Raw genomic sequence first — 21,310 nt, 5'->3', positions numbered from 1 at the left:
GTTGCCTCTCGCTCCTCCGCGCTGGTATCAGCCCCAATCATGGTGCGCATCTCTCGCCCGCGCAGCTGCTAGCCGGCTTCGCATGTCTGACGGGCCTCAGGCAGTGAGAGGAGATGCCGAGAATCACGAGGCGTGCGACACGCATGCCGTCGAGGGTGGCGGGCGTCGCCACCGCAGCCGCCAGAGGCGCGGCCACCACGAGAAGCGAGCCACGCCCTTGACACGGCACCTGCACCGTGCTGCCTTCATCGGCGTCTCCTCGGTAGCTCTTCTTGTACTCTCTGGGCTGCTGCTGGATGTCGTTGTGGGTGTGACCTTCCGGGTCCTGGGGAGCGTCCTCAGTGTCGGTGGCCTCGACCAAATGGCGGAGTCGCAGGCTCCATGGCTGGACCGCGACTGCGCCGGCGAGAACCTCATCGGCGACGTCACGCTTGCCAACACGGTGTCACCGTACGTTGCCCAAGCGTTGGAGCGCCGCTTCGGCGTTGTCACGGTAGCCACCGACCCAGGCTGCGGCGTCTGCGTGCCATCGGCGGTGCGCATCAACGGCGCCGCTGGGGCAACGGCCACGGTGACACGCGAGGACCTGTTCACATGCAAAGTGCTGAACCAGCTACGGGACCCCGACACGCCCGAACCCGGCGGACACGATGTCCCCGGACGACACACATCGCGCGCTGCTGCTGTCTGTGGGTGTTTGACTGTTCCAGGCCAGGGGGGGGGGCGGCGCGCTGCTGTTCTTCTCGAACAACGCCGGGACTTCTCCGCGGCTACACGCGGGCAGTGACAGCGGCGATGCGTCCGTCGTGCGGCTGCTGCCGCTGCACACCGCTGCGATATACGGGGAGTCGCTGCAGAGCTTTGCCAGCTACGCACTGAGGCCGTCTTGCTGGCTCCAGTACGATGCCGTCTACCTACGGAACAAGGTGCGGCGCCCAGATCGGCTTTCGAGGCTCTTGGCCGTCGCCAGTCGTCGCCGCCGCGCGGCGGGGCTGTGAAGCCGCGGACCGAGTTTGCCACATGGACCGTGACGCACTACTACATGCGCGACTTCCAGCTCGTCGTCCACCTGAACCAGCTGCGGCGTCAGTGGCTTCTGCTGGTGCGGCTGCAGGGAGAGCCGGCGGATGCCTCCGTGTCCGTAACTGCGCCGGACGCGCCTGTGGCGCTGCCGTGGGCACCGCCTCCTCAGCATGGGGCCGCAAGGCGCGCGATCACCACTGGTGCGCTGGCGCAGCTTGCCTTCGAAGTGCTGCACGGCGCCGACCCGCTTCTGCTTCCGATGCGCGGCGAGACTCTTCACGTGCCTCCTCTGCCCGTCTCCTGGCGCCTGCCGATGTGGGCGGAGTGGGGCAGCGGCCCGCCACGGAGTGCGGAGGGTATGCGGCTTCCGCTTTCAGGCACCACCGGTCGGATGCCGGCGATTGCGGTCGTTGTCAGCCACCGCTGGCACGGCCGCATGTGGTGGCTGTCGGAGCTGTCTCACTATTATCCAGTGCACAACTACGGCCGATGCGTCATACCGTCACCCGCGCCGTTGCCCGGCGACGCAACACCGACGCGCAGCATCCCGCAGTGGGCGAATCTCCGCTTTCCATCCGAGTGCGTCGTCAACGCCTTGCGCCGGCACCACGACAGCGCACTTGCGTCCATGCAAGCGACGTACGGGCAAGTCGGTGGCCGCAACGGCACCAGCAGTGCGCCACGTCCCATGGCCCATGTCGGGCGTGATCACGAGCTGCGCTGTCTTCCGCAAGTGCCGCTGCGCCCTCGCCTTTGAGAACACGGTGGAGGACGACTACGTCACGGAGAAGGTGTACAATGCCCATGCTGTCGGGTGCGCTGCCCCGATGTTCATCGGGGCGATGAACATTGCGGAGTACGTGCCGCGCACATCCGGCAGCGTGCCGTCGCACGGCCTCTCCGTCATCCCGGTGCTGCAGATGTTCCCCATCCTGAGTGAGACAGCGTGGCGGACGGAGGAGCGCCGCGTGCTGGACCTGCTCGAGGAGGACGAGGCGGCGTCGAGGCACATCTTGCGCACGCATGCGGCGGTGCTGCGGGCGCGCTCGGCGTCCGCGCATTGTGCGGACGAGACGACAGGCATGACCGCCAAGCGCAGCGACGGCGCCGTTCGGATGGCCGAGACAGTGGCGATGGCTCTGGAGGAGGTCTGCTGCGCAGACGTCGCATGCTGTCGCGGACCATCACCATTTTCTCTACCCCTCCAGAGAGGCCGCCGTACCAGCTGTGCCGATGGCCGACAACAACGAGTTGCCGCGGGCCGTGCCGCACGGTGCCGGTCACTTGGGCAACTGCAGTTTAGGCTCTGGCGCCGCTGTGCAGCCGTTCACGTCCCCGACCGGGGTGTGGCCGCCTGCGTCGGCGCCAGCGCACCTCTTCCTACCCGACGAGGAGACGATCGTGGCTGCCGACAAGAGCGGCAGTGATGCCCTCCCCCCCCCGGCGTGCCGCACCTCAGACACCGTCTACAGACACCTACCGCGTAGGTTACGGCCAGCGGGAGTGCTTGCGACGTGTGCACACGGACGTGCGGGAGGCGGCGGTGGCGGCTGCGGTGATGTCGGCCAGATTCTCACCAACGACGGCGGCCCTCCGCACGACCCCGACCTCATCGCCCCCACCGCGTCTCGACGCTAACGATGCTCGTCATCGTCGTTCTCCCGCGCGGGCGAATGCGAACCAAACACCGCTGCGCCGCGTGTGCTACCGCGATGACCAGGACTGGGTGTTGACCGCCAACACCGCGTGGGGGTTCAGCGCGGATGTGTGCCGCACCGCTTGCCAGCGCAGCAGCGCCGCGGCGACGGAGCATCTGCCGCTGGCAGTGCAGAGATTTCCGGAGGCACCGGGCAGGACACCGACGCAGCAGGACTACGAAGCACCGGGGGACATGTACTCACGGCACTTCTACCGCCGCAGCGTCCCGCCGACGCCGCCGATGAACGGCTTCGCGCAGCTTGCGGCGTACCTGCGCTCCCTCGACTCGGATCCGACGCTCGTCGAGAGAAGCCGGCTATTTCGACTGGTGGCGTGCGGAGCGCATGGAGGGGTACGGTGACACCTTCCTCGGCAAGTTGTACATGCTGCACCCGGTCTGCTCCACCTGCGCGGCGGCACTGGGGGAGGAGGACGCACAGGCACGGACTGCAAGAGGCGCCTACCCATCACTAGCCCCCCTCCCCCTTCATGCGCGGCGCGACGGATGGAAAGACGGTAACTGTCCGCTCATGACCGACCACCGGGCGCCGCATTGTCTTGTATGTGTCTATGGCGCTGCCTTTGGCACGCACGCGACGCTGCTGTTGCGTGTTGCCTGTGCGGCAGAGGCGAACCGGACAGGACGGGCGCGCACACACCCATTCACCCACACCCATCTAACTGCTCACCTACACATCCACGGCGCCGGCCCCTCCAGCCAGCATTCACATGTGTGGCACTTACCGGCAGCGGACACACACGCACATGCCGGGGGGGGGGGAGGAGGAGGGAGGGGAGAGGCGGCGGCGATGGCCGGTGCTTTCTGTTTCACATGCATGCAACCTTCACGCTGGACACGAGAAGGCCGTCTGCTTATCCTGCCGCTCTTCCAAACACCTCTCTCACGCTGTTTATTTTCCTGAACCCATCGTGCAACGGAATTTCGACGTGCCGTACACACACGCACACACACACACACACACGCACGCACGCACACGCGCCTGCACCTCTTCTGACGATTTTGTTTCGTGAGCGCGATAGACTTTTTACGAGTTGGGGCACGAAGAGCACTCGACGCGCTCACGGAACGGTGATTAAAAAGCTGCTCGAATCGACGACGCCCCCGATGCCGCCGCCTGCGGCCGCCGTGTCTTCCTCCCCTTCTTCGTCCGCGGCGCCCATGGCTGTCGTGTACGCGCGCCGCGATGGGCGCACCGCGCTTGAGCTGCGCGGTAAGGAGATGAGGCTTTCGGACATGACCGCGTTCGACGGCAGCAGCTGGTACGCGCAAGGTCAGACGGCGGTGATGGTGTCGATTCACGGGCCAACAATAGCCAAGAATGATGAGTACGACACGTGCATCGTGCAGGTGCGCATCCAGCACGCTGGCGTGCTCGCCCCCGCCGCAGGTGGCGCGGAGAAGGCGCTGTACGAGGAGAGGAAGCTGGAGCTGCTCACTCGCACAGACGCGCTGGCGCTGGGGTCGTTGCTGGAGTCCACCCTCAACGCTGTCTTCGTTCGCGAGCGCTTCCCGCGATGCGTGCTCGTGGTGGACGTCGTTGTGATCCGGGACGACGGCAGCCTGCCTGCCGTGGCGCTGAACGCTGTCATGTCCGCGCTCCTGGATGCCGGCCTGCCGTGTCGCACGACGATGGCGGCGGTGTGCGTTGCGGTTGTGACGCACGACGGTGAAGCAGACTCGACCAGTGGCCCTGCCCAAGATCGCCACTCCTCCGTCGACGGCTCCTCATCAGCCGGCAGTGTCTACGAGTACTTGCTGGACCCAACTAGCGCCGAGGAATCACTCGGGGTGGGCTACGCCGCCCCGGCCCCGTCTGCAGCCGAGAAGGCGGTCGCCACCGGCGCCACCTCCATCGCGACGTCCTCGGCCGCGTCCATGCCACTACGAGGCCGCAACGCAGCGCAGCAGGTGCAAGACAAGTATCGCTGCGTGAGCAACGGCGTCTTCGCTTTCTCGAACCCGGCGTGCGGCGGAGGCTTGCTGGCGCAGCTGGTGCGTTCTGTCGGGAGCGGCAGCGCGGAGATGCGCGGGTCGGGGGTGCCCGTGCAGGCGTATGCGGAGATGGTGGCGCTGGCCGAGCGGGCCTCCGCGGTGCTGTTCGAGTTCTTCCGGCAGTGTAACGTGGCGGCATGAAGAGAGCGGGAAAACGAGTGGCGGGTGGTCGTCGTCGTCGTCATGAGACCCACTCCTGCGAGAGGGGGAGGGGGAGGGGGGTGAAGGGATGGATATCGCAGAAGGGCATCCGAAGGCTGCCCCTCTCCCCTCCTCACCGGCTTCTCCTCCTCCTCCTCCTCCTCCTCCTCTCTCGTGTCAGCGCATGTGCTGAGGGCGTCTTTAACACCTGACTAACAGAAAACCATCCTTGCCAGCAGGAGCGCTGGCGCGGATACATCGCTATACACAGGGAGGGGCATCGATTCACCGTCGGCGGTGGATGCCGGTGCGCGTGGTGTGGCGAGGACGACGGAGCAACGTACTCCTGCCAAGCCTAGCGAGGAGGACGCACGCCACTGTCCCTCGGGTGCCGCCCTCTCTCGGTCCGCCATCGGCGTTCTCTTCGAAAGCGAAGGAGCATGAAAAACCAAAGGAGAAGGGACGTGCGAGCGATGCACGCACACACACACACACACACACACACACAACAACCCGAAAGGGTCGTCCAACGCTTGCCGCGCGTCTCTCCATCTCTCCATCTCTCGCTCTGTGTGTGTGTGTGTGCCTTTCTTGGCGTGCCGCACGCATCATCTCTCCCCATCCCCTCCGCCTTCTCCCCTCCCTTATCACCGCTTCGTTGTACGTCACATGCCCACGACACGTAACACCTCCCCCGCTCCTCCGCTCCCCAGCTTGCATACCATCTTCGCCACTTTCCAGCGCACACACCCACCACGTCCGCCCTCGCCCCCTCCCCCCCCCCGCCCCGACACATCACTTCCCCGCCCTATATATATATATATCTGTCTGTCCCTCCGCACACGCTGTTTCCGTGCTTCGTCGCGCACCGCGCTAATAAAAAAGCGAACGAGGCAGAGCCCAAGCCGTGCCGCACAGCCCTCTGTCTCTCGACGGAATCGGATCGCGGCACCTGCTCCAAGTCCCCCCCCCTCTTCCCTGCACTCGTCGCTCACGCAGATGGCTTCTTGTGCACCGCTGTCCACGCAGCAGCCGGCCCCGCTACCGCTACAACCACAGGAGCAACAGCAGTCCATGCAGAACGTGCTGGACGCTATTCGCCAGCAGGGCTGGGGCGGCGCCTCCTCCGGTGGGGGTGACGCGGTGCCTACAGACGTCTCGGCTCGCGGGATGGGGGGGCATTCGGGGGCGAAGCGCACATGTCCCACGAAGCACGAGGGGCACTCGGCCATCTCCTCGCAGCAGCCCAACAGTGACAGCGCCGATAAGCGCTTCGGCGGCGCAGTCGATGTGCCATTCGCCGCCGTTGCCGCTACGAAGGAGGCGTCAGGGGCGGACAACAACCCCTGCAGCACTGCGCAGCCGTCTGCGGACTTGCAGCAGATGCGCGATACCAAGGGCGGGTGTGCTCCCGCTGACAGCGCCAATGCCGCGGGCGCCGCATTGCGCAACACCAACGGCGTGTGCGAGGCTATTATCATCGCCGCGCGGTACGGGGGGAACATTGAATCCAGCGTGTCGGTGTCTGCGGCGGCCGCCACCGCTGCCTCGGCAAACCTCATAGCGGAAGGGAATGATCGCAGCTCCTTGTCGGGTCCGTTTGGGTCCTACTCGACCACCGACGAAGTCCTCCTCCAAAGGCCGCACGACATGCAGCAGGCCAGTGCGTTCGATGGCGCGAACAGCCCCACGGATGCCTCCGGCGGCGTGCTCGTCGTGCCCTCCGCCTACGCGGTGACCCCAGTGCGCGTGAGCGAGGCTCCCTCGCCGGTCAGTGCTGAGATGCAGCAGCTCCTGGCCGAGGCCCGCCGCACCTACAAGGCGGCGGAGGAGCACCTGCTGAGCGACGGTCTCGCCTTGCGCGAGGATTGGATGAGAACACGCGATTTGTTTTTCGCCGCTGGCTCACTTTTCGCCGCCGTCGGCGAGGCGGCGGACGCGGCACGCTGCCTGCTGCACGCCACCTTCATCAACCGCGCCTTCCAGAACGACAGCGAGGCACTGGTGACACTGGCGATGTCCGTGGAGCAGCTGAAGCAGTCGCACCCGCGTATCGCGGTGGACTCGCTGCTGCGGCTCGCGCCGTGCTATGCGCAGCAGGATCTTCGCTACCAAGCGGCCCGCTGTCACCGCGATGCTGCTGAGATACTCGAGAACATCCTGGATGCAAAGGAGGAGGCTGTCGTGCAGCACCGCGCCGCGTTGAACATGTACGCCGAGACGAAAGTGGCCGCCGCCGAGACGGCGCGACGCTGGGAACGTCAGCAACAGCTGCGACGCACCGCTACCATCTGTGGGGAACTCCCCGGCACGTCACCGCTTCCCCACTCCGCTGGCGCCTCCAGGGCCAACGGGGGTCTGACCGGCCCAACGGCGCCCAATGGCGGTGCGCCTCTTACTTCATCCGTGGATGGGCAGAAGTCCCACTCCGTTGAATTCCCCGCGCACCCCCCGCCGCACTATCGCGTCAGCACGACAGTGCAGCGCAGTCTGGCCGATTCCTGCCGCTGGCGTCTCATGGTTCTCCTCATGCGCCTCGGCCGGTACGAGGAGGCGCGTGAGGCGGCGCTCGACTGTGCGGCGAATGTGCCCCATACACTGCCAAAGGCGAAATATCTGCTCTACGCTACGCTGTGCGTGCTGGTCCGAGGCGCGCCCGTGAAGAAGGACAGTGCGGCGAGCAGCGCCTCTGACCCAGCGGCCGCCGCGGAGGCAGCGGAGACGCCTTTTTCGACGTGTGCCGCCGACACGGTGTACTTCGACAGCCTCTACGACACCGAGAAGTACTTCCTTGGGCTGCAGGACGAGGACCGCACCTTCCAGCGCGGCAAGGAGAACGCGCTTGTGCGCGCCCTACTGGCGGCAAACCGGGCGTGCTCCCTGACGGCTTTCGACGCGGCCGTGCGCACCTACAAGGAGTACACGACAACGGAGCCGTGCGCTGCGTTCGACTTGTTGGCGGGGGAGTGCCGGCGCGGGCTGTTCGAGCACATGGAGCGGTTTGCGTGAGGGCGCCTGTGTGCGTGTGCGTCTGAGCAGATGTCGCGTACATCTGTCCTGAAGCCATTTTTTTTTTGAGTCTTGCGTCCCTCACGCCCGCGACTCTTACCTTTGCCCCACTCCGTGCGTTGTATATATGTATGTGTGTATGTATGTACATGTATATGTGTGTATGTGTGTGCAGCGATGTATGTATATGTGTGTATGTGTGTGCAGCGATGTATGTATATGTGTGTGGGCGTTTCACTTTGCATGTTTACGTTGTTTCTCTATGCTGATCATGTCAGCTTTCATGTCTGTACAGTTTTTCACCCCACTCTCCCCCCCACGCCTTCCCTCGACGTGCCGCGTCCGTCTTGTGCACACACACACGCACACACGCGCGCACATGTACATATCTAAGTATGAGCGCGGCTTGAACAGATTTCGCTTCGTTGATGTAAGTTGCCTGAGGATGAGCGATGTGCCATCGGCAAGGTGGTTGTGCGGCACCCGCGCCTACGCAAGAGATCCCGACGAGAAATTCTACTGATGCGTACGTGGCCGCCTCTCTTGAGTGGTTCGCTTGCTACGCGCACCTCCATGCTGTTGTTTGGAGCGCTCGATGACCAGTTGGCCCCGAGCGGTGCAAGGGAGGGGGGGTGTTTTACGGAACGCCATGGCGACTGTCGGATGCTAACACAGTGAGCCGAAGGAATGCCAAAGCTGAACCCGGGCAAGCGCACAGGACATGCTCAAGGAAGACGGTCGCACTGCTGTGCTGCGACTGCCCCCCCCCCCCCCCCCCGCCGTTTTGTTTATCCTCCGTCCTCAAGGCCGCACGACTTGCCCTGCTGTACTCTCGCTCTGCCTCTGCCTCTCTCTCTGTCTGTGTCAGTCCCGCTCATAACACGCACACAGCGGCATCCCCCCCTCCTCCCCCCACTATGTCGCCATAGCTTCGCTCACCAGCCCCATGTCCACCGCAGTGCGGCATCACATACTGGAGAATGCCTAGCTGTGACCAGGACTCTCACGGCGACCATCACACGCAAGGCCTGAGGCGGGTGCGATGTTCCGTTCTGAAGCTACCGGATGTGTGAGCGCATCCGCTCTTATGATGGCCGGATCGAGAGGAGAGCGGGGCGAGTCCAACAGCCGCACGTCCGACTTCGAGGCTGTTGCGTCCAATGCACAATTCAAGGTCGTGCGGCAGAGGCAATGCCGACAGCTGTGCGCGAGACGTGTTTCGCCTCCACGCGCATGCAGCGGATGATGGGCCACTGGGCCAGCGCCGACGATGCACAGCGGACAACCCTCGAACGCCGTCATGAGGAGGGCAGTCAGCGCGAGCTGTTTGGGCAGAGCGAAGCGGGCTTTGTATCCGAATGCATGGTCGACGTCACTCAGCGCGGGCGTCCGCATTCGGTGTGCTTCAGATGAGCCGGTGCAACGGCTTTCCCTATGACGCCATGGAGGCACGGACACAGCGCGCCACCCGCATCTGCGCTCCAGGTGGCAGACGGAGCCGTCTGCAGGGCACTGCGAACAGCATGGTCAGGTGTTGCCAGCCCCGCGCGAACCGCCTCGAGCGTAGGAGGGTGGGTGGGCGGGTGAGCGAGGCATGGTCTTTGCAGGATCGTCGACGCCGAGAGAGGGGCTTCTGGTAGCAGAGTTGGAGATCGAGGATCTGAAGGCCAATCACGCGCTAGCGGCACATGTGGTCAGGTGTGTTCTCGCCGGCTGACCTGGGAGTGGATCAGCCGGAACTCTGTGCCTCGAGGAGAGGGGAGGGGGCGTGACGGTGGCGGTTTGGATCGACAGCACCCGTGGATCCGCCCCGTGCCGTTTTTCTTTGGGCGAGCAGCTGGCCACCTGGACGCTGTATAACATCCATCGGTGTCATTGTGTGACCACGGTCAGCAGACGGTGCAAGGGGGCCCGTCGTTTCTACGACGCCTCCGCGACGACCCTCGATGGGGTGCGATGGCGGTGACGGGCATGGAGCGGGCTGTGTCGACGCTTCCTCCGGGCGTCGGATGTCATGGGTGTCCCAGCGCATGAGTGCCGTTGGGCGACCCAGTGAGTATGCCGCCGTTTGTCGTCGCGGAACCGTGGCCTCCTGCAAGACACGAGGCCGGCCCGTCTGTTGACCTCGGTGACACGTGCGCGGGAGGCTTGGATGGGGGAGGGAGGGCTTTTGGGAAGCCGCGCGGTCGCACCCCCGCGATCTGTGCTGCCGGGAGCGGTCCTTGTAACGGACGCGTCGTTGCTCGGATGGGGTGCCATGTTGTTTCGTCCCCACCGGTTGGGAGGGGGATCTGCTGCATCCGGAGACCCGGGGGAGGTGCCGGCCCCTTCCCATTGCGGCGGTCAAGATGCAGCGCCGTGCAGCACGGCGCTGCAGGCGTTCGTACCGCGCCTTCTCGGACGCGTGGCGATGCGCAGTCGATAACACAACTGTGGTGGCCGCGACCCCCGAAGGGCCGCATCGAGCCAGATGCCCTCCAGGGTGAGCGGGCTTCAGCGCTGCGTCCTCTGCCGTAGCCACGAACCCTCCCCCAGGCTACGGCAGAGGACTCGCGTTCCGCAGACAGCCTGGGGAAGGCGCATTGCCTTGTCGGCAGCGACCGACGCATGCGGGCCTGGTGATATGGGGTTGAACTTGCGGAACAAAAAGGGCGCGTCGGAGACAGGGACCTCTCACTGCCGTGTCGAGGGTAGAGCCACCGAGCGAAACCCGAAAAAATAAATAAATCCCCACGCATCTCGGAGGTGTCCTCCGCGGGATATTCATGTGTCTACGTGTGCACCTGTACCGGCCCTCTCTTGCACTGCTCCTCTACTTCTTCTGCCCGTTCCGGCTGAGCAAACCTCTGACACACCCGCGCACACACACAGCTCTCTCTCTCTCCCCCTATCCGTCACACCATACACAACCTGCTTTTGTGACTGGACTGTGTGCGTGTGGCCGTCTCTGTTGGCGAGAGCCCTGACAAACGACGACGACGACGACGACGAAGGCCGCGTCAGTCTCTGCCTCTGCCTGTGTGTGTGTGTGTGTGTGTGTGCTGTGGGAGGGAGGAGGGGAGGGGAGGGGTTTCTATCTATATCTCTATCCCTGCCCTGTCCTTCATCACCATCAACCACCCCCACACCGCTGCATGGGTATACAAGTGCCTCCCCCCCCCTCGCCGCTTCTTCGCTGCTGGGCGTATTTTCTTGTTTACTTGGTTTCCTTCTCTCACGCACTCCTGTGCGCTATACACATCATCCTACCCCCCCCCCCCCCCCCGCCCTCCCCACCGAACCCCTTTCCCGGCCGCCGCGCGCTGCATCCGGTGCACGCAAGGAGGGACGCGCGAGCGATTTGCCGTTGTGCCGTGTTGTGCTTCGTCTTTCATTGTTGTCCAGGGCGAGTTCACCGTGGCACACAGACGGGGAAAGACAGGGCGGGAGGGGAGCTGGAGGGGGAGGGGAGGGGAGAGAGCGCGCGTGAGAGGGGTGAGGGGAGAGGGGGGCAGTGGTGGTGTGTGCGGCCTCAACGGGGTTGCTTAGTGATGGATCGTTCGCCGCTGCCCTCAGCTCTGCAAGGATGCTCGGCAGCGGCGCCGGCGTCACCGCGTCAGTGTTCCTCTGTCGCATCCCCCGCGATGCCTGCGTCTTCGCCACGGGCAGACGCTGTGTCTCCGTCGGTGCAGCGACGTACCGAGGCAGGGGCCGGCTACTACGGCGGACTCTCGCCCGCCGCAGCGGCAGTGGCTCCAAAGTCTTCTGTGCCACAGGCCACTCCGCGTGGTGCGGGCAGTGGCGCCAGAGGTGCCAGGTGCCAGTTTCCGGCGTATGCTTCCGCCTTTGGCCATCCTTCCTCACAGACCCCGAACCGTCCATGCGCGGCGCCGTCTCTGCCTCAGCAGCGGGCGCGCAGCCACGGGCACGAGGAACCACCGCGGATCGAGCGCGAGTTGCAGTACCGCCGCATAGCGATTGGTCCCACCGGCTGGACGAGGGAGGCTTTCCAACCTATATGGACCTCCTCGCCTGCGTCAGCCGGCGTCTCCGAAGTGCGTGGGGACCGCTCCCCTTTCTTGCAGCGGACAAGGCGCATCAGTAGGGCGTCCCCCCTGGGGGCCTGCGGGTCTTCCTCATCATCGACACGTCCGGTGCCGATGAACACACGTCAGCCGCAGGCGCGGCGTGATGGCAGCGGAGGAGTGGCAACGGGGGCCATCACGACAGCCACTCACGGTGTTTTGCCGAGAGGCGTGCCCGATGACCGGCCGTTCACGTCGCCGCCGTCAGTCGTGGCTTCTCTTAGCCTAAGTGGGCAGCTGCCTTCTGAACCACGTGCGGCGGAGCGTCTGCAAGAGCAGTCGCGGGCGCCCCCAGCTGCGACGGCGCTCATCTCGACGGGCCAAGCGGCGCAGGGCCCCGGCGCGGGTGCACCCGACTGTTCGCGCTTCGATGTGGATGCCCCCTTCCCACTTGAAGACCGATGCGTTGTGCGGCCGGACGCCAGCAGCCACGGCTCCGACAGCTACACGATGCACAGCAGTAGCACGCCTAGCAGCAGCCGTACCATGGGCTGCTTTGCCTGCGCAGATCGAGAGGGGCTCAGGAGTGACGGCAACACCACCACGGGCAGAGGCGGCAGCAGTAGCAGTGCCATGGAGAGAGATGTAGGCGACGTCGTCGGCGAGTATTACGGCGGCAGGCCCCCCTCCGGCCCCGGACACGACGGGCGCGGCCGCTCCGACGACGTCCTCCCGGGCAACCGGAGCGCCTCCTTCGGCTACGGCAGCGCGCCAGACGACCGGGATACCGTGGCCACGCCTCCGTTCTCGGAGTCCTATACAATGACGACGATGCACAACGGCGGCGCCGACGGCCTCGCAAGCCCGACGGCTGGCGATGCCGGGCAGACCCGTAAGCACGGTAGCACGTGGCTCGACCAGCTTGGGGCAACTCTTTCTCGCGATATGATCGAGCGCCGCCGCCGCTGGGGCAGCGTGGCGCTGGAGATTGCGGTCCCGCTGGTGTGCACGGTCTGTGTGGTGGCGCTGTGGGCCACCTTCGGCATTACTTCCTCGCCGGACTACAGCTCGCTGGGCAATATCAGTGGTCGAGGGTACAACTTCGTGGCTGGCAGGTACCAGGCAGCGCTGTGCTACAATGAGACCTGGTTTGGGGAGCGGAACTACATCGACGGACTGCGCCCCTGCAGCAGCCTAGACGCCTTGTCCCTGATGTCAGTGACGTGCAACACGGTCGGCGAGGAGGAGCTGCCCGTGAAGGGGCTGTGCTACAGGGCGGAAGGCCGCGGGCTGGCCGACTTTCTCAGCGGTATGCGCAGCGGCCTCGCGCGGGTGATGCCGCTGGACGACATCATCGCCTACCAGTGGCTGGCCCGAAAGTTGCTCTTTAGGGATTCGGCGGCGGCGTCGCTGCTGATTGGCGCGGGGCTCTTCTCCAACACGCGCATCAACGCTATCCAGGCGTCCGGGAAGCTGTACTTCGCCCCAACGAAAAACGTTCCACTGGACATGCTCCAGTCCCTGTCCAGCAGCTCTCGGTTTTTCCAGTATGTGTACAATGATACCTTCGACACCGTCGAGGAGGCGCACCGCGTGATCGGGAGCGGCGAGCGTGGGCCCACATGGGCTCTCGTGAACATCCGCCAGCTGGACGAGAACGGCTTGGACGTGTCTATTGAAGTGGCTTCGACAGCGCTGCCGCCGTTCACGGCGATGGTGGACAAGGCGTACTCCGGCGGCGGGGGCTACGATCGATCGAACATGTACTACGCGAGCGGCTACCCGTCCTTGATGGACGTGCTTGTGAAGTACTACCTCGCATCCCTGTACGCGGCTGGTGCGACGCGTGCTGAAGCGGCCAGTGTTCAGGCCCTGGCGGAGAGGCGGACGGCGCAACAACAGCGGCAACGGGCGCAGGCAGCGGCTGACGACTCGGTGGACGTGGTTCTGGACACGCACGAACTGCTCGACGCTGTGCGGGCGGCGCGGGAGCCAGCGGACAACGGTGTCCAGTCCGTCACCGCTGTCGCCGAGTCGGGCAAATCCTCGGCGGCCTTGACGCCAGAGAAGGCCTTCAGCATCCTGGCGACAAGCGCGGCCCTTCGCACGAAGGCGCGCTTCACGATCTTCCTGGGCAGCATGCCATGGGTGCCCTTCCAGACGAGTCAGGTGCTGACCTCCTCGAACACGATCATCGGCTTCGTCATCGTGATGGCGTTTCTCTACCCGGTGTCGCAGCTGACGCGGCGGCTCGTGCTGGAGAAGGAGCGGCGCGTGCGGGAGGCGACGCTGATCATGGGGCTCAAGCCGGTATATCTTTGGTGCAGCTGGTTCCTCCACAGCGTCGCCCTCATGTTCATCGTTTCCCTCGTCATGACGCTGGTGATGTGCACAACGTTCCTGGCGAAGAGCGACGCCTTCTGCGTGCTGCTTGTCCTTGTCATGTTCTCCCTCACGTGCGTGCCGCTGTCGGGGCTGATGGCCACCTTGTTCGACACGTCGCGGATGGCGGTCCTCATGACGCCACTCCTCTACTTTTCCATGTCTTTGCTGATCTTTGCGATCTACTCGGCCAGTCCCGCCATCTACCTCGGCCTCAGCATCTTCTCGCCAACCTGCTTCGCGATCATTCTGCAGATCGTGCTCGCCCGGGAGAGCGGCGACGGCTTCGCCGCGGCAATCTTTCTCGACCCGAATGACAACCCAAACACCGCCACGCTCCTCGGATTTCTCGTCCTGGACTTTGGCGTGTACCTGCTGCTCATGTTCTACCTCGATGCGGTGCTGCCCAAGGCGGTCGGTGTGCCGAAACACCCGTTCTACTTTATCCTAGACCCGGCCCGGCATTGGCGTCGCAGGCGTGCGGAAAGGGCGAGGCAGGCGGAGCAGCGGCGGCGTCAAGCAGCGTCTGCTACCGACGGCGGCAGTGGTGCGGGGGAGGCCCGGCCGCCGCCCCCGACGCAGAAGGGGGAGGGGACTCATGGTGCTCAAGAGACGTATGGCGGCAACAGTGGCTGGTGCTGCACTGGGCACAGCGCTGCAACGGATGACGACGACGACGAGGACCTGTACGACGGCGAGGACGGCCGTGATCCGAACGGCGTGTACGAGGCGGAGACCTTCGCGCCGGAGCAGCTGTCCGTGCGCATTCTCGGCCTCCGCAAGTTCTTCCAGCACGGTGGCCGCCGCTTCGTGGCGGTGCGGAACTTCTGCTGGCAGCTGCCGAACGCCGGCATCTCCGTGCTGCTGGGGCACAACGGCGCAGGCAAGTCGACGTTGATCAACATGATGACGGGCATGGTCTACCCGGATGGCGGGGACTGCTTCATCGGCGGCCACTCCATCCGTTATGATCTGGCGCGCGCCCGCCATCAGATCGGCTTCTGCCCGCAACACAACATTCTCTGGCCGGAGATGACGTGCCGTGAGCACCTCGAGTTCTTTGCGCGGCTGAAGGGGCTGCGCGGGGCGGCGCTGGAGGATGCCGTGATGCACACCCTCAAGGAGGTCGATCTTGTCAAGAAGCAGAACGACCCCGCACGCGCGCTTTCGGGTGGCATGAAGCGGAAGCTGTCTGTCGCCGTCGCGTTCGTGGGTGGCAGCAGCCTCGTCTTCCTCGATGAGCCGACCGCCGGCATGGACGTGGCGGCGCGGCGGCACACGTGGGGGCTGTTGCTGCGCATGTCGCGCAGCCGAAGCGTACTGCTGACCACGCACTTCATGGACGAGGCGGACTTGCTCGGTGACCGGGTGGCCATCATGAGCCGTGGCCAGCTCAAGTGCTCTGGCAGCTCACTCTTCTTGAAGTCGCGGCTCGGTATCGGGTACAACATCACCATCTCTGTCGACGAGCTGCTACGCCCCGGTGATCTCGACATCTGTTTGCAGCAGCACGTACCGCAGGCAGAGCGCTTGACAAGCAGCGGCGGCGAGGTCAGCTACCGCCTGCCTGCAAAGCACGTGGAGCGCTTCTCAGGACTGCTGAGCGCGCTCGACGCGGTTGGGCCGCTGATTGGGATTCGTGGCTACGCCATCTCTCCCACAACACTGGAGGAGGTGTTTCTGACGATCGTCCGCGACGCTGCTGAGGATGACAAGAGGCGAGCGAAGGCGGAGGGCGCGGCCGCCGTGGCGGCCAAGAAAAGTTGCCTGGCAGATCTCTGGCATCGTTTGCGCTGCTGCTGCCGCCGCGGTGGCGGTAAGGGCCAGAGCGACCACTCCTCCAGCGACAAGTTTGACTGGGACGATGATGACGAGGACAACCATCGCAACGCCGGCTACCTGCGCGACCCCTCCGGCGGGTGCGCTCAGGAGGTGTCCCAGCACTCGGCGCTGGACCGAAATATCAGCCCGATGCAGCAGCCGTCAGCGTCCTTGGCCACCATCTCGGAACAGCTTCAGAGTTGCTCGGGCCCAACGAGGGCGGGCTACGTGGAGGACTGCAGTCGCGGTGATGCGCGGACCGCGGCGAGCCGCACACCCTTCAGGTCTTCGTCGAGGCTCGCGAGACCGGCGAAGGCCGCCGCTTCCAAAGCCGGCGACCGTGCATCACAGGCGGACGTGGTAAGCAGCCGAGAGTCTATGCAGCCGACAGCAGAGCACACGATGACGCCGAGCTCGGAGGACGTGGAACACTCTCGACCGCGTGTCCCAGCCGCCGCCGCCGCAGCAGCAGGGGCAGCAGCAGGGGCAGCAGCAGCAGCGGCGGCCGAAACGACAGCGAAGGATGTTTTCCCGGGTGATGTTATCTGGAACTGTGAGGTGGCTTTTTCGACCGCGACTGTGAGTCTCCTGCAGACAGAGGCAATGATGCGCAAGCGGTTCTGCAACATGAAGCGTGATCGCAAGGCGCTCTGCTTCCAGGTGATCTGCCCCGCCGCATGCATCCTGCTAGCAATGCTGCTGAGCCTGGCGGGAACGTATACCGTCAGAGAGCTGAGGCTGAACACGAGCGACTACCCGTATGACACGCTGTGGGACACGACGGGCTGCGCGGACTACTTCAACGGAAGCTTCAGCGACCTGGCCGCGTCGCTTGCACGAAACCTGCACACGCGCGACTTGCGCATGGCGAATCTGTCGGACTTCTACTACTTTCTCCAAGACGAGTGGTTCGCGCACGGCAAAGTCGGCAAGTACAGCGGCCTCGCGTGCGGCGATCCTGTGGTGGCGATGCTGCCTTCGGTCGACTTCAACACCGTCGTGCTGCTGACGAACTACTCCGCCTATCACGAGTTTCCTATAGCCATGGTGAACTTCTACAACCTGCTCTTGAGGGAGGCTCGCGGCCCGTCCGTGTCCATCACGGCGAGCGCCGGCACGCTGCCGTCGAGGTTCGCGTCCGACTCCGAGAAGGGCATCAAGGTGCTGCTGACAGCCATCATCATTATAGTGCCCTTCACCTTTCTCCCCTCGAACTGCGTTGCCTGGGTGGTGAAGGAGCGGGAGTGCCGGTCGCGCCACTTGCAGGATATCTGCGGCCTGCGCTACCTCGTCTATTGGTTCAGCAACCTTGCCTTCGACTTGACGGCGTACGTTGTGACGATGCTGCTCGTTGTGACGATCTTTGCCATCTTCCGTCGCGAGGAGTACATCGGCGTCGACACCGCTGGCGCGACATTGACGCTGCTCCTGGTCTTCGGCTTCTGTAGCACGACCACCGCGTACTTTGTGCAGCTTTTCTTCACGACCCACTCCAGTGCGCAGAGCATTGTTATGGCAGCCGGGTTCGTGACAGGATTCCTTCTGGTCATCATGGTGTTCGTGCTGCGACTCCTGCCGCTGACAGAGATGACGTCGCACAGGTTGGGCTGGGTGTTCCGCATTTTTCCCACCTACGCCGTCAGCGAAGGCATTGTGAATCTCGCCCTGCTCTCGCACTTCCAGGTAGAGAACGCGGGCTTGACAGCCTTCTCCATGCAGACTATCGGGTGGCCGTGCGTGTACATGGCGGCCGAGGGGCCGCTGTTTCTCGCTCTCACCCTGCTGATCGACCACCCATACTGGCGGATGAGGCTGTTGCTGCGGCGCTACGACGCCAACGGCGACGCCACCGCTCTCGCACGGGCTCAACGGAGCGCGGAGCAGGGCAAAGGCGGCGACGCGCGCCGTCGGCGCCATGGCAGCCATCAGCTCGGAGAGCAGCACGACGCGAGTGAGAGTACCGATGACAATGTCGGAGAGGATAGCGACGTCGAGGACGAGCGAGCCGAGGTGCAGCGGCGCGTGGAGGCATACCGCGAAGACCTGAAGCGGCAGGAGAACATGTACAGGATGAGCGATACTGCCGACTCCGCATCCTTTGAGATGGCGGCGACTGGCGCAACTGGGGGCACCGGCGGTGACTTCCCGAGCTTGGGCGCTCAGCTGCCTATCATGGACGCCGTCGCGGTCGTCGGCTTGCGCAAGCAGTATGATAGCGGCAAGGTGGCTGTGCACGATCTCTCCTTCGGCGTCGTGCCGGGCGAGGTCTTTGGCCTTCTCGGCACGAATGGCGCTGGCAAGACTACGACGATGTCAATATTGTGCCAGGAGTTCTACCCCACCACTGGGCGTGTCTACGTGTGCGGGTACGATATTGTGGCGGAAAGTCGCGACGCGCTCCAGTGCATTGGGTACTGCCCCCAGTTCGACGCAACGCTCGACCTGCTGACGGTGGAGGAGCACCTGAGTGTCTTTGCCGGCATCCGCGGCATCGTGCGGGAGCAGCATAAGGACGTTGTGCGCGCGCTGCTGCAGCTGACTGGCCTGCGCGAATACCGTCACACGACGTCGGCAGCATTGTCGGGCGGCAACCGCCGGAAGCTGAGCGTCGCACTGTCGCTGATTGGTGGGCCGCCGGTCGTCATCTTCGACGAGCCGTCGGCGGGCATGGATCCCGTCGCTCGGCGTGAGATGTGGACCTCGATGCAGGCCATTCGGCACCGCTGCTCAATTATTTTGTGCACGCACCACCTCGAGGAGGTCGAGGCCCTTGCCGACTGTGTGGCTATCATGGTGGACGGGCGACTGCGCTGCATCGGCAGCAAGGTGCATCTGAGGCAGAAGTACGGCAGTGGCTTCGAGATGACCATCCGCGTGCAGCCACCGACCACTGCCGACGCGGGCGCCTCCACCACGGCGGAGGCGGCGGCGCTGGAGGCGATAAAAGCGCGGGTCGTTTCCTTCGTCACTGCGTCCTTCCCGTCCGCACAGGTCAGCGAGGTGCGTGGCAGGCGACTTGTCTTTACACTGCCCAAGAACACGAACCTGCCCAGCGTCTTTCAGTGTGTGCAGGCAAACCGCGCCGCGCTCTGCGTGTCTGACTACACGGTGTCGCAGACAAGCATTGAGCAGATATTCATGCGCGTCAGCGGCGATGTGGAGAGGGCGGAGAAGGTTCGCGCCGCCTTGGTGGAACGACGGCGTGATGCCGAGAACGCCTTGCTGCGGAAGCATGAGCAGCTGCACCTCACGGGAGAAGCGTCTCCCGAGGAGAAACGTGCAGAGTTGTGAGCGGCGCTTCCTGGCTTGGCAGCCAGGAAGCGCGGGAGCGCATGGAAAGTGAGGCTGCGCAGCCGTGAAGCGGGACTTGCTCCTACATGGTTGGACGGCCCCTCCTCCCTTCCTGTGTCTCTGTGTGTGGTGCCATGCACGTCAGGTCCACGCGACTGCACGCCGTGCTCATGATTCGCCGTTTTGCCCGCCCCCTCCCTCCCCGGGGAGAGAGGGAGGGGTAGGGGACAGGGCCTGCGTTTGCGCTCCTGTAAATGCATGAGGTGTTCCCATCCCACCTCTCTTAAACAGCTGCCATTCCGTGATGCGTGTGTACATCTGGTATATGTATATATGTATATATGTATATATATGTATGTATATATGTATATATATGTATATATGTATATGTATATGTATATATATATATGTGTATATGTGTATGTATGTGTGTCTCTCTATATTTGTGTGTGTGTGTGTGCGTACGCTCATGTGCGTATTATATATTGCGTGTACAGCATCGCGCTGTCCCCGTCTCCCCACGCCCCTCTTCCTGCCCCTTTTTTCTCTCTCTCTCTCTCTCACGTCCCCTCGGAGGAAGTGACGCGCATGTGTGCATAGCACTCTAGGCTCCAGTGCGAGTCTGCCGCGTTCTCGTGCGTGTCTGTCGGTGTTTACGTGAATGTGTCTGCTGCTCGCTGCCTGCTGTCGCGTTGTGTAGGTCGTTGTGTGTGGCCTTGATCCTCTCTCGGCGCTCGTGCTGGTGCGTGCGTGTGCGTGCATGTGTGTCGCTGCCCGCGTGTAGGTCTGCGGGTATATGTGCCTCTGTTATACGATGCAACTCTCTCGCTCGCCGTTTAAGTTTCTCGACCGTTGGCCTTTTTGCGCGGGGACTGCGGGCGCGCCACTTTCCAGAGGAAGAGAAAGCCAGCGGCATGCAGGCCGCGGACTCGCCCGCGCTGCGGAGCCCTCTTACCCGGTGTGGACAGGACCGTACAGCACAGGCAGGCAGCGCGTCAGGAGCCGCCGTGATGGTTGGAGGTACAAATTACAGCCAAATATGCAGCGACAAGAGCCTGGGCGATCCCCTCCTGCCCCCCTCCGCCCGCCCGCCCTTGCCTGCCTGCCTGCCTGCCTGCCGCCGCCGTGCTGGATGTAAAGGACTGGAGCTAAAACGTGACCTGCTGCGACGACAGATTGATTAACTAAGGCAGGGAGACGCAAAGCGTTGCTGCTGTCACGGACTTGCTCTCCCTCTTCGTGGCACTCTCACCGCAGGCCCTACGGCAGTGGGGAGGGATGGCATGTCGCGACGTATCTGGGCACACACGCTGACGCCACCGGCCCGCCGCCGCCGCCGCCGCCGTCGTCGTCGTCGTCGTCGTCGTCGCGCGCCTCTCACCTCGGCTTGTCGTTGGCTATTGCGAGTTGGTGCAGCAGGATGACGCTGGCAAGCTCGCAACATCGGCGGTGGAGGGGGGGCCGGCGCCAGCTGCACGGACCACGGACTTGGGCACTGCCCTCAGTCGCCAGGTCGATATCCGCTCCCCCCTTCCAAAGGAAAGGAAGCCGCGGCGCACGATGCGACACGCCACGGCAAGAGGTGCTTGGCGACAGCCGTCCCCCACCAGAGGAACAGGGATGCTGCGCTCGCGAGGCCGCAGGAGACCATCTTCACGCAGCCTCGCACAGGCACCTGTCCGTGCACTTTGGACCGCTGCAGCAGCGGGTGACTGGCGGTGACGGGATGGAGTGCAGGTGGCGTGCTGCCTATTGCACCGCCGGCATCGTGGCACCCACCCACCCCCGCCTGCTGGTTATGCTATGAGGGCGGCCGGCCCGGCGCTGTGCCCGGTATGCTCTGCACGGGATTCGCGGATCGCTTGAGGCTCACCGCACACCTTGACTCGCGCAGCGATCTGCTTGCGCGCATCTCGCTCGCGCTGCA

The 21,310-nt window shown here is 64.2% G+C and overlaps 4 protein-coding genes across 4 annotated transcripts; all 4 read left to right on the top strand.

Moving 5' to 3' along the window:
* Window positions 1-1,193: 1,193 nt before the first annotated feature.
* On the top strand, window positions 1,194-2,450 carry LMXM_02_0330 (uncharacterized protein; the record flags this gene model as incomplete). Its single annotated transcript, XM_003871583.1, has 1 exon — window positions 1,194-2,450. One exon carries the CDS (start codon window positions 1,194-1,196, stop codon window positions 2,448-2,450), a length of 1,257 nt encoding a protein of 418 aa, XP_003871632.1.
* Window positions 2,451-3,901: 1,451 nt separating this feature from the next.
* On the top strand, window positions 3,902-4,876 carry LMXM_02_0320 (putative ribosomal RNA processing protein; the record flags this gene model as incomplete). Its single annotated transcript, XM_003871582.1, has 1 exon — window positions 3,902-4,876. One exon carries the CDS (start codon window positions 3,902-3,904, stop codon window positions 4,874-4,876), a length of 975 nt encoding a protein of 324 aa, XP_003871631.1.
* A 999-nt stretch (window positions 4,877-5,875) lies between these two features.
* LMXM_02_0310 (uncharacterized protein) lies at window positions 5,876-7,885 on the top strand (the record flags this gene model as incomplete). The annotated part of the gene is made up of 1 exon (XM_003871581.1): window positions 5,876-7,885. One exon carries the CDS (start codon window positions 5,876-5,878, stop codon window positions 7,883-7,885), a length of 2,010 nt encoding a protein of 669 aa, XP_003871630.1.
* Window positions 7,886-12,024: 4,139 nt separating this feature from the next.
* On the top strand, window positions 12,025-19,383 carry LMXM_02_0300 (putative ABC1 transporter; the record flags this gene model as incomplete). Its single annotated transcript, XM_003871580.1, has 1 exon — window positions 12,025-19,383. The coding sequence occupies one exon, from the start codon at window positions 12,025-12,027 to the stop codon at window positions 19,381-19,383; it is 7,359 nt and encodes a 2,452-aa protein (XP_003871629.1).
* Between the last annotated feature and the right edge of the window lie 1,927 nt (window positions 19,384-21,310).

Source organism: Leishmania mexicana, chromosome 2, assembly GCF_000234665.1.
Source record: "Leishmania mexicana MHOM/GT/2001/U1103 complete genome, chromosome 2".
In the NCBI taxonomy this organism is placed as follows: domain Eukaryota; phylum Euglenozoa; class Kinetoplastea; order Trypanosomatida; family Trypanosomatidae; genus Leishmania; species Leishmania mexicana.
Note: the sequence above shows the minus strand (reverse complement) of the source record. Positions and strands in the feature narration are given on the sequence as shown.